Below are 12,564 nucleotides of genomic sequence, written 5' to 3'. Positions count from 1 at the left end.
GATGCCCTTAAAACTGGGTCCTAGCATGAGACTCACAGAATAAACTTGAATGAGCCACTGTGTTTTGTAGCTCGTAACTGAATGTCATATTTCACATCTTTATAAAATATCTCATTTAAATGCTCATTTCACATGTAATGCACATTAAATTTTATGGCTATGCATCCCTAATTTTTAGATGAGAAAGGTAGGGCTCAAAACATTTTGGTAACTTACATGATTTTTTTAAATGTTAGAAATTGAGTTAGAAATTTAAACTTCAGTATCCTATTTTCTAATTATTTTACCATCATCCGTCTTTCTGAATAAAAATGTGTCACATACCATAGTGACATTTCAGCATGTTTTGCAGCCTGACTTAGAATATGTTTTAAATGTATTTATACATAATATTTATATATTTCCATAAATGGTATTTCCAGTTTTTGTCGATTTGTTGGGCTGTGGGGGTCTCTGGTTATTCTCTTCTATTTCAAAATGCTATGGTAACTGATTTGGTTTTAATTTGCTGTAATATAAAGACTGTCTCTAAATATTGATAAAGTTCAGCTTCATTGAAATAGCCAACAAACTAAAGACATAATTGAATAAAGCAATAGAACACAGCTTTCCAGAAACATGTAAAAACCAAAGTGAATATTTAGATTTATTTTTAATAAACCTTAGTTCTCTCCTTTCCCCCAAAGCACTAGATAAACATTTAAAAAATATGGCTGCAATTTGATTTGAATATTAGGCTAAAATGATTTTAAAAATCTAATGTTATATTTAAAAGCTTAAAAATAACTCAAATCCCCTTATACATTTTTACCTGTATCATGGCCTAAAGTATAGATTAGCATGCTTGTCATGGGATCAGTCATCACGTTATCAGTTGGTTTTACAATCAGCCCTCTCCCCTTCTCAAAAAATGTATCAAGTTAAATTCCACCTAAGCCTTCCTCAAGTGTAACAGCTTAATTATACTTGACAGTTAACTTCCCCAAGGTAGTATGTTTGGGAGAAACAGTTTCTTTCATGTAAATTTGATTTTTTGGCTAATGAATGGCCACTCGATGTGTTTAATACATAAATTCAAACAAAGATTTATACAGAATTACAACTGTTTTGGTTGTTTTATTGATATTATTGGTTATTGTTACAAAGTGCAATATAGTCCGAGAATCAAAATGGCAGTCTAGAGAAGGAAGGAATTGTTGAATTTGAAAAAAAAAAAAAAAACCTAACTGATGATTTGGAAACCAAATAAACTAGTGTATATTTCTTTGAAATGCTTTTTTTTTTTTTTTTGTAGGATTGGATGAAAGGTCTGCAAGCATTTTGCAATTTACGGAAAAGTAGTCCAGGCACATCCAATAAACGCCTTCGTCAGGTGAAGCTTAATTTTCTTTGATTTTTAATTGTCACAGTTTGCTCTAACGCTTCGCTCTTTTTATTTTATTTTTATCTGAACTGTTTTGGACATCATATCTTAGGAGGGGTTAAGCCATGCTGCCACTTGCTTTAGTAGCAGGAAAACGTTACTTCTTTATGAAAGAGAATGTTCTTTCTTAGTCCAAAATGCCAACTGTTAAAAACATAAGAAAGGATTATTCTTCCACTTTAAATAACAATACTAAACCAACACAGCAGAAACTGTTCTGTTGGGCACTTAATTTTCCTTTAAAAAATTATTTTGGCCTTTTTCAAAAAAGTAGAACATTGAAAAGATCATCAGATTTATAGCACAAATCCCAATAAACTTTTTTGGGATTTTCATTTTGAAGAACAGCTTTTAAAACCTACTGCTTAACTCTTAGGAAATATTTAATCTTATTTGAAACTGTAACATGCCGTATACTTTGATTTGTGGAGAGTTAAGCTAGGCTTTCTCTTTTTTGCCTTTACAAGGGTAACTTTATAACCTCCATTTCTTGGCTTTTTTCTTTATAGTAATCCCTATATAATTGGAAGAAGTTAGGCAAATTTTGACATTCTCAAGGTTTTAAAGAAAGTTGAGTACAATATTTACTGACCAAAGTGTCTCCTGTTCTCTTCATGTGAATATCTGATAAGCTGAGTGATTAACATACTGTTCTACTGGGAGTGGATAATGGTTGACATTTAGGTGACTAAATAGTCCCTGTAACACAAAGTCTGGCTCTTCGCCAGGGAAATTTAAGTAGACACAAAATCGCCATGTCTTCATAACATTGTAACATTTTGTAAGCTATCAAAAATCAGATTGGATTTTTGCAAATAAGAGCAAGTTGTATTTTGTATGAAACCTGAGCCATTAAACTGACATTTGCAGGTTTAACATAATCATAGCTAACATCTCAAACACTTTTTATGTATCAGTGGGCAGTGAGATTTTGATTTACATATACAGTTGGCCCGTTCTATTCATGGGTTCTGCATCACTGTAATCTACCAACCATGGGTCAAAAATATTCAGAAAAAAATACAATAAAAAGATACAGTGTAACAACTATGTACATAGCATTCACATTGTATTAGGTATTACAAGTAATCTGAGATGATTTACAGCATACAGGAGGGCATGCATAGATTTTATGCAGATACTACATCATTTTCTATATGGAACTTGAGCATCTTGGGCTTTGTTATCTGCCAGGAGAGAGAGGTGGAGGGTCTTGAAATCAGTCCCCCACAGATACTGAGGGATAACTAGTTTGTAATCCTTATTACAACCTGTAGTGTAGACTTTATACTTACATATTAGAAAGATGAGGCTTAGAGGGACAGATTTGTCCAAGGCCACACAAGTAGTATATGGCAAGAGAGAAAGAGGACCTGATACTAGAAGGTAGATGATCTAAGTTTTGGCATCCAAACTGACAAATAACTTAGTTTCTTTAGGTTTGTATCCTTTCCTGTAAAATAAGAAGGTAAGGTCAGTGTTTTAAAAATGTTTAGCTGTGGAACTCTTCTATAGAAATAGAATCTTCCAGATAAATATTATATAACATACGGGATTTTGATTTGAGTAGTGACAGTTGTTTACTTACATTAGTAAAGAATTTTCTTCTTAACTTCATTTTCTCTTTATCATTGTTTTATGGTAGAAAAGATGTATTTCATTATTTCTCCAAGATATATATAGTGGGAGAAATAACTTGTAAAATAAAATTGCATTGTTTTATCTTTTTAGGTGGGAAGAATTATTTTAAATGTTTGAATGTTTTAAGTATGTCATATATAAAGGAAAAATATAACCAAAGCTCATATTTTCTTAAAAAAGGGGAAAATAAGTCATTATTTTTGGCTTTGTATCTTAGAGTAATTGCTTTTGAAATGTGCAATTCTAGAAACCTGGGGTAATAATTTTTTTTTTTTTTTTTTTAGGTCAGCAGCCTTGTTTTACATATTGAAGAAGCCCATAAACTCCCAGTAAAACATTTTGCTAATCCATATTGTAACATCTACCTGAATAGTGTCCAAGTAGCAAAAACTCATGCAAGGGAAGGGCAAAACCCAGTGTGGTCAGAAGAGTTTGTCTTTGAGTAAGTCTTATTTTATCATTACATTAATCATTTTCTTTTACCAGATTGCGTTTCTATTTTTTTGGTCTCTAAACCATCAGAACAAGGTACCATATCCAGGAGTCCTAATAGCTATATATGTATTTTTTTTTCTGTTGTATTTGTTTACCTTTTTTTGTGAAGTGCTATGCCCTTGGTTTTTCCACTTAGTTATTAACATGAATTATTAGCAAGTCAAAAAACTTTACTAACCCACACATACAAAATGTTTACTAAGGTTTCCAGTACTTATTTGAATGAATTATTAGTTTAGGAAGTTAAAGATGGTAGGAAAAGTGTGTAATTTGCATGTCTTCTGTATACCAAATAATAAAATAGTTGTGAATCTGGTTTTAGGTCTAGCACACTCACTTTTTTTTTTTTCTTTCAGAAATGGGGGTTTATTTGATACTAGAACTAAAGAAATAAGGTAGTTTGATGCCAAATCATTTTGTTAATTCTTTTTCTCCTTGCTCCTTTAGTGATCTTCCTCCTGACATCAATAGATTTGAAATAACTCTTAGTAATAAAACAAAGAAAAGCAAAGATCCTGATATCTGTAAGTTGATACAGAAACTTTCTAAAATAGAGAAAGCATGTTTTATATACTTTTAAAATTCACAATGAAATAGTCTTAAAATAGAAATTAAAAAAAATCAGAAATGCACGTAGTATAATTTGAGATAGTTTCTTTCTGTATTATTGTATTGATTATTGTATTGATTATCTTAAAGTATTGATTATCAAGAAAGAGTATACCTAAGAATGAAAAAGACCAACACGGTTCAACTGTACATACTGTTAAGCAATTAAGATTAAAGTATCTAGCCACCCTCCTTTCTCTAATGAATAGGAAGAATAAGAAAATGATTACAGTGGTCTTTTTGTAGGGCTTGCCCTCATCCCTTCTTTCTACTTTTTAGGTTTTTCCATTTTTTTCTTTTGAGATGGAGTCTTGCTCTTGTTGCTCAGGCTGGAGTGCAGTGGTGTGATCTTGGCTCACTGCAACTTCCACCTCGCAGGTTCAAGAGATTCTCCTCCCTCAGCCTCCTGAGTATCTGGGACTACAGGCGCCCACCACCATGCATGGCTAAGTTTTGTACTTTTTTTTTAGTAGAGACGGGGTTTCACTATGTTGGCCAGGCTGGTCTCGAACTCCTGACCTCAGGTGATCTGCCTGTCTCAGCCTCCCAAAGTGCTGGGATTACACTAGCATATTAGTAAAAAAGTATTCTATTTAAAAATTTTCCTTAAACTTGTATATGTCATTTATTCACTTCTGGTAGTCAAAGGCTCCCAGTTCCTGTCCTCAGCAGCACAACTCCTTCCATCCTGCTGCTAAAGCAGTTGACAGTGGGATTTACCAATTCACATCAGGGTGAATTAGGTTAATACCTTCTTAATACTCAGGCTTAGGGAAGGAAGTGGTATGTATTAACAGACAGATCAGAGCCTGAATATTCCTCTATAAAATGTTTATTCTGTAATTTTTTGTAGTAATTTTAGTTTTCCATTACTTTTACGATAAAATCCAAACCCCACAGTAATGACACAGAAGGAAGGCCATACCTTATATCTGAAGTGCTCTCTTTTCTTTTTTCACTACTTTTCTTCTTAGCTACACCTCCAGATCTTGTCAGCTCAAGGGTTACCTGTTTAAAGTGGAGTTTTCACCTCCACGGGCTGAATTAGGTATTATTTATGTGTACTCGAATAGCATTCACCACTGTTAACAGCACTTAATGCTGAAACATAATTGATTTCTTGTCTTCTTGACTAAATTGACCTCTATGCAACTCAAAGAACCACATCTCAATCATCTCTATACTCCCTGCCTATCAGAGTTTAGTGCACAGTAGACATTCAGTAAATGAATGAAGCAATTAAATATTGAATTTGTGATGTTATTGGAAACTCCTTTAATGAAAAGCATTTAACACCATAGAGAAGACTGAACACCAGAAAAATTTACTTGCATGACTAATTATCATGTTATCTTTTTAGACAATAATTGCTTGTTTTTCTTCCCAAGTATTTATGCGCTGCCAGTTGAGCCGATTACAGAAAGGGCATGCCACAGATGAATGGTTTCTGCTTAGCTCCCATATACCATTAAAAGGTATTGAACCAGGGTCCCTGCGTGTTCGAGCACGATACTCTATGGAAAAAATCATGCCAGAAGAAGAGTACAGTGAATTTAAAGAGGTATTAAGTTATTTATCAGTCCTGTTTTTGTTGGAATTAACAGAAACATTTAACATTTAATAAAAAAATCCATTAAGCTAAACATAGTAATTCATAGCTTAGTAGCACATTGACACCAGAGAAGCTTTAAAACCTTGTTTTATAGTGTGATTTTGGTAGAAATAGGTAGATTACGAATTCATTCTATTTTAAATAAATTTATTCAATGGGACATCATTTTAAATATAAGAACTTGTGAAAGAACATATTTCTTGTTAGTCTCATGGAGCATGCTTAATGCTGTGTACTTTAAACAGTCTTTTAAAATGTCATTTTAGCTTATACTGCAAAAGGAACTTCATGTAGTCTATGCTTTATCACATGTATGTGGACAAGACCGAACACTACTGGCCAGCATCCTATTGAGGATTTTTCTTCACGAAAAGCTTGAATCGTTGTTGTTATGCACACTAAATGACAGAGAAATAAGCATGGAAGGTATAGTATGGCTATGTTAGTGTGATACTTTAAGAAACTGGGTTTAGATTTTATATCAAGGGTATATGGACTCTATCTCTGAATATACTAAATTGTTAAATTATGTTGCAAAATAAGTTATTCTGTTTTCCCTCATTAAAAACTGCAGTTGGATATCAGTTCTGATTATGTTGGTTACTATGGGGAGCTGATATTTCTAATGCAGAGTTTGGCAGATAAGTACTAGAAGCCATAAGAAAGTGGTATCTGTGTCTACATCAATGGCTCATAGTGCTTGATTATCTGGCATATTTAATTGTATTCTCTTGTTTATTTATTTATTTATTTATTTATTTTGAGATGGAGTCTCAGTCGGCCCACGGTGTAGTGCTGTGGCGCAATCTCAGCTCACTGCAACCTCCACCTCTCGGGTTCAAGCGGTTCTCCTGCCTCAGCCTCCGAGTAGCTGGGACTATGGGCACATGCCACCACACCCGGCTAATTTTTTATTTTATGTTTTAGTAGAGACGGGGTTTCACCATGTTGGCCAGGCTGGTCTTGAACTCCTGATTTCAGGTGATCCGCCTGCCTCGGCCTCCCAAAGTGCCGGGATTATAGGTCTTGTTTAATTTTACTTATTCATTTCACAGAAGCTGGGTGTCAGTTGCATTTTATTTCTAACTTTTATAGATAGGTAGAGTTCCCAAGCTGCTGGACTCACAGTGCTTTTAATGGCTTACAAAATAATCCACCAGCCCCCCCACCGCCCTGCCCCCCCCCCAGCACTTTGATTCAGTAATAGTTCTTGCTTCTAGGTTCCCCAAATAAATAGTAAAGTTTAGAACTATTTCCTTGTCATCACAAAATATAGATTTGTCAAGGAATAGATAAAATAGTGGTCCTTATTTTACACTGAGTTTATCTTTTCTGTAGCATTTGTATTTCATTAAAATTTTACTGAAACTCAGTAGACACGTTTTAAGCTAATAAATTAATCTAAACTGGGATTTTGTGTTATATCCTTAATTGTAAATAAACCCCAAAGTTTCAAAGCATGGGGTCAATGGGCAGGAAAGCTGATTTGTGGTACTAATTTTGTCACTAGCTGTCTAACTGATCTGACATATAACAATTCTGAGACTTCATTTTTCCATATGAACATGGCAGTGTTAATCCCTTCTGTTTATGATCTAATGAGGTAATACATATGAAAGTCTTACAGAGTTAAGTCTGTAGAAATATAGGATGTCATTGTAATTAGTGCTTCAATGCTGCATGCAAAAAGTACGTTTAAGTGGTTATTCCTTTTGAGGTAAAATGAATTCACTTAAATTTCCAATTTGGTCACATTAGGTCAGTCCTTTACAAATAATCTAATGTAAATATTTGTGTAGATGAAGCCACTACCCTATTTCGAGCCACAACACTTGCAAGCACCTTGATGGAGCAGTATATGAAAGCCACTGCTACACAGTTTGTTCATCATGCTTTGAAAGACTCTATTTTAAAGATAATGGAAAGCAAGCAATCTTGTGAGGTAAGAATTTAATGTTTTAGTAGGTAATGATTTGTAGCCAATTACATTTTAAGGAAAATATTAAATTTCTAAAATTATTCCTCATAGCAGTTATACCTGTCTCTAATACATTTATAAAAATGTTCTGCAAAATGGACTTTTTAAAAAAGATGTACTTTATTTTGGGATTAAAAACCATCAAGTTGCACCAGAAATTCATGAAAATACTTTCGTCATTTCCTCTACTGCACTAGTAATCTATATACTACTTACAGAAAGCGTGCATAACATACATTGAAGGTTTTATTAGTGACTTATCATATGACCTATGTAGCACTTCATTACATCTAGCTTTGTCCTTGAAGGTTTTTTTGCGAGAGAATTATGAGATAACCTTGACTAAAACAAAAAACATCTTTTTAGGATTATTAAAGCTTCAATATAAATTCATAATAAACTATTAAGACAGTAAGTGGGAATCTCACACATATATTCTCTCATTTTAATGGGAAAGCAGCTACAAAGAAATATATATTTTAGATCTGATACAAAAATCAGTTTAAGGAATTGTTTTTGACAGTGGACACTGGGACCTAGCAAATGTTAATCCTGCACGAAGGTGTCAATTTGTACTAATAACCTGAAGGGAAGAAATTAGTGATTTAATTTTGGAAATCTGGAGTAATGCCATAGTTGGCCTAACATAAGGATGACACAGAAGTGCAGCAGGTGGGTAGGGCTGAGTCTCTGGACTTTAGAGATAGGCTGCGGAATTCGGACTTCCATAGATAAATGTACTCTGCTGACACTAGATCAGAAGGGTTACAGGAAAAGTTCTGAGAAAGGTTTGTGATTCTGCCTAAGACATTTGATATTTTTATTAGTCATTAAATAAGCCTCATTCAGAAAAGGCTTTTAATCAGCTTTTTTTACCCTCAAATAAATAGAATTGACTAACCACTGGTTGCTTTTCAGTTGGGTAATTGGGAATAAATGGTAACAAACCTACCAGAAAGAGTTCCATAGAGCAAACTACTTAAAAACTCCCATTTATACAAAGAAAAAAGATTAGTACACACAGATACTGAAAAATAGAGAACCTTGAAAACTACAACTACTTGTTTTCCTCAATTCATTTGCATTTGTCATTGCCAACAATGCATTTCTATTGATTTATTCCTTCTTTCAGTTAAGTCCATCAAAGTTAGAAAAAAATGAAGATGTGAACACTAATTTAGCACACCTATTGAACATACTTTCAGAGCTTGTGGAGAAAATATTCATGGCTTCAGAAATACTTCCACCGTAAGTGGTGAAATTTTCATTTGACAAGAAATTGTGTATGTCTTGGGAAATTTCTATTTCTAAAACACGTGAAAGCTTTTCTGTTGTCCTAATATTACTATACTCTGGAAAAGTCATGGTTAATGTTTATAAGATGAATTATATTTAAATAAAATAACTGTCTTAATAAAACCACCCATTGTTTTTGTACAAGCCAATATGTCTGGTTTGTATAGTAGCTTGGGGAGTGAATAGAGGTTTATAGTTTCAGATTTGAGATTGTAAAAGATATCTTGTCTATCCATTTAGTCTATACTTGATAGATTAATCACTCTGTTAATATGCTTTTAGGCCTCCAGTATTGGTGAACTCATTTGTTCAGGTAGAAGTTAACCTAAGTCTAAATCTTTCTCCCCAGAGTTTGCAGCTGGTTAGTTCTCTGTATCTTAAAGTAAATGTCAGGAAGTTGACTGAATAAATTGATGACGATAAACTTAGTCGATGAAGTTTTCCTTACCCCTTCTAAATGTCTCATTACCTGTGGCAAAATACTTTTTTGGGGGAAAAGGCCAGTTTTATTAAACTGTGGTATATTTGGGTAAATTAAGCTTTCGGCTGCTAGGAGATCAGTAGTTTCACTTGCTTTCTGTGTTGAGATGATTGTGTTATTTTGGCAGGACACTGAGATATATTTATGGGTGTTTACAGAAATCTGTTCAGCATAAGTGGCCTACAAATACCACAATGAGAACAAGAGTTGTTAGGTAAGGCTCATCAATTCATTTGTTAAATCACAAACTGATAGATGGATAATTGTGAAAAACTGAAGAGTGATAGATGGATAATTGTGAAAAACTGAAGAATAACAATATACAATTCAATGCTTTTTTTCTTTGGCTTTTATGTCAAAGCCCTGTTGCATATTTTCTAAGTCCAAATGGCTCCTAAACTTAAAGTTACTATGAGATTTAGTTACCGTTTGCATTTTCTAAAAACATGAACATTCATTTATAGTCAAGTATTGGGGATTTTTAAACCCTTACAGGATGAGGTTAAAAGTTATACAACTAAAATCTGTAGCTAACTTCATATAATATTCTTCATACACACACACACACATTGATTGGCACTAAAAGAGAAGAGCAGTAATTGACTGATTTAGATATTAATTGCTTTATTACAATCTGTGACTCTGAGCTAATCTGTAACCAGAACATGTAGTGCTGAAGCTGTGTTTCAGTCTGCTCATTGTACCATAATTAGGAAGAACTGTTTTGGCAAACCATGGAATTTGGGAGCTTATATAAAGGGACTTCATTATCATTACTCTGTAGGAAGAACTGCTTTGGCAAATCATGGAATTTGGGAGCTTATATAAGGTTACTTAATTACCATTATTCTAACTTACTTTCCAAAGAAGAAGCAGATCTGTCTAGAGAGGTTAAGTTGTTGAACTAAGGTTATATAGAAAGCTGGTGGCTAAGGCACAACTAAAGGTAACTTTCTAAGACCCAATCTGATATCCTTAAGTCTTACTTGTAGGCTTTTGCTTTTGTTAAGCATACTCCAACCAATACCCCAACTAATTCCAGGCAAATGGAAGTTTAATGCAAAAGCATCATGGAATACAGCAGTTTTCTAATAATATGTTATTTAGAATATACACTGTCATGCCATGCTATATTGAAAATAATTAGACAACCATTAACACCATTATTACAGTGTTTTGAAAATGTGTGTTAATCCTGCCTCCAACCTAAATTTTGACAAGGGTCTTCTATTTCTTTTTTTGGGGGGCAGATAAAATTTCTCTTGGTTATGATATGACATAATATTTAAGAACTACAGATTCTGTTTTTCTTGGCATTAATGGTGATTGGGAGGAATAGAAAAGAATTATATTCCAGCACAGTTATGTGTGAGATGTAAATTAAAACTGTTCTATAAATTTGTAAGTTCAAACAAGTATAATTGTTAAGCAAACACAGCAGGAAATTTTAAACTGATGCAAGAGGGTGTTTTAGGGCATTTTTGCCAAGGTTATGTTTCAGGCTCACAGACCTACTGTGTATAATTATGACAATATTTTCAAGTAAAGTTTATACAAGATTCTTTAAATTTGAGAAGTCCAAAATTAAAGACTTAATTGTTATTTTTTTGAGACAGAGTATCGCTCTGTTGCCCAGGCTGGAGTGCAGTGGTGTGATTTCAGCTCACTGCGACCCCCGCCTCCCAGGTTCAAGTGATTTTCGTGCTTCACCCACCCAAGTAGCTGGGATTACAGGCATGCAGCACCACACCTGGCTATTTTTGTATTTTTAGTAGAGTTGGGGTTAGACCATGTTGGCCAGGCTGGTCTTGAACTCCTGGCCTCAGGTAATATACCCACCTTGGCCTCCCAAAGTGTTGGATTACAGGCGTGAGCCACCATGCCCAGCCAATATATTACAATTCCTATAAATGCTGTTTGAGAAGTAACTACTTTCTGAGAGTCCAAAAATTAGCAAACAGGTACATGTTCAAAGGTAAATGCTGAGAAATTGGGTAACCCACTCTAACAGAGAACAGAGATTGTGCCTATTAATGTCTAGAAGGAATTGCGTAACTCATTATTTTGGGAATAATGCTTGTCTTTACATAGATTATGTCTATCAATCTGTAGAAGGAATTGCATAATTCATTATTTTAGAAATAATGCTTGTCTTTACATGGGACAAGAGGTTATTAGTGTGGATTCTTCTTAAAAGGAAATTAGAGAGAAATTATCTACATGACAACATATCCTCCCTACCAGTGACTAAAGGAGGCAGAATAGGAGTATCTATGCAAGCTTCATTTTCACACTTAAGTTGTCCCAAAATAAAATTAGCAGATAAAATAATATATGACAGCTGTTAGTATAATTTTTGCTTTTGCTATTGTTTTGTAATTTGACTACGTTTTAAAACTTTAGAATCCCTAATGTCTTGCCTTAAAAGTTTTCCAGGCTGGGCATGGTGGCTCAAGCCTGTAATCTCAACACGTTTAGACCAAGACAGGAGGATTGCTTGAGGCCGGGAATTTGAAATTGTCCTGGGCACCGTATTGAGACTCTGTTCTCTACAAAAATAATTAAAAAAAAAAAAAAAAAAATTAGCCAGGTATGGTGATGTGCACCTGTAGTCTTAACTACTCTGAGCCTGAGGCAAGAGAATTGTTTGATCCCAGGGGTTCAAGGTTGCAGTGAGCTGTGATTGCGGGCCACTGTACTCAAGCCTCGGTGACAGAACAAAATCCTATCTCAAAGAAAAGAAAGAAGAAGAAAAAAAAACCTTTCCAGTGTTCCATTATAGATATTTTCATTTATCAATAAGTCACTTTTTCTCTAGTGCAATGGATTCTTATTTTTATATGAATCATCAACAAAATCAATGCAGCCAACTTAAGGCTGTTTTGTTTAAATAAATTAAGAATAAGAAATGAGGATGTGTGAAATTCTGAAATTGTACAGAATTATGCTTATATAATATAAAAAGTTTATTTATACTCCTGTGGTATTTCAGAAATTCTTAGGGTTCCCGAGGATACTACTTTAAGTAT

General features: G+C 34.0%; 1 protein-coding gene across 2 annotated transcripts in view; it reads left to right on the top strand.

Moving 5' to 3' along the window:
• Positions 1-12,564, top strand: part of RASA1 (RAS p21 protein activator 1) — a 133,550-nt gene that overhangs the window by 110,069 nt on the left and 10,917 nt on the right. For both annotated transcript variants that reach the window (XM_010354685.2, XM_010354684.2), the window contains exons 13-20: positions 1,295-1,372; positions 3,349-3,506; positions 4,007-4,083; positions 5,557-5,729; positions 6,047-6,206; positions 7,580-7,722; positions 8,891-9,006; positions 9,663-9,749. In XM_010354685.2, coding sequence (XP_010352987.1) covers positions 1,295-1,372; positions 3,349-3,506; positions 4,007-4,083; positions 5,557-5,729; positions 6,047-6,206; positions 7,580-7,722; positions 8,891-9,006; positions 9,663-9,749 — 992 coding nt within the window. The remainder of the gene's footprint in view (positions 1-1,294; positions 1,373-3,348; positions 3,507-4,006; positions 4,084-5,556; positions 5,730-6,046; positions 6,207-7,579; positions 7,723-8,890; positions 9,007-9,662; positions 9,750-12,564) is intronic.

The sequence above is a fragment of the Rhinopithecus roxellana genome, chromosome 3, assembly GCF_007565055.1.
Source record: "Rhinopithecus roxellana isolate Shanxi Qingling chromosome 3, ASM756505v1, whole genome shotgun sequence".
Taxonomy (NCBI): domain Eukaryota; kingdom Metazoa; phylum Chordata; class Mammalia; order Primates; family Cercopithecidae; genus Rhinopithecus; species Rhinopithecus roxellana.
Note: the sequence above shows the minus strand (reverse complement) of the source record. Positions and strands in the feature narration are given on the sequence as shown.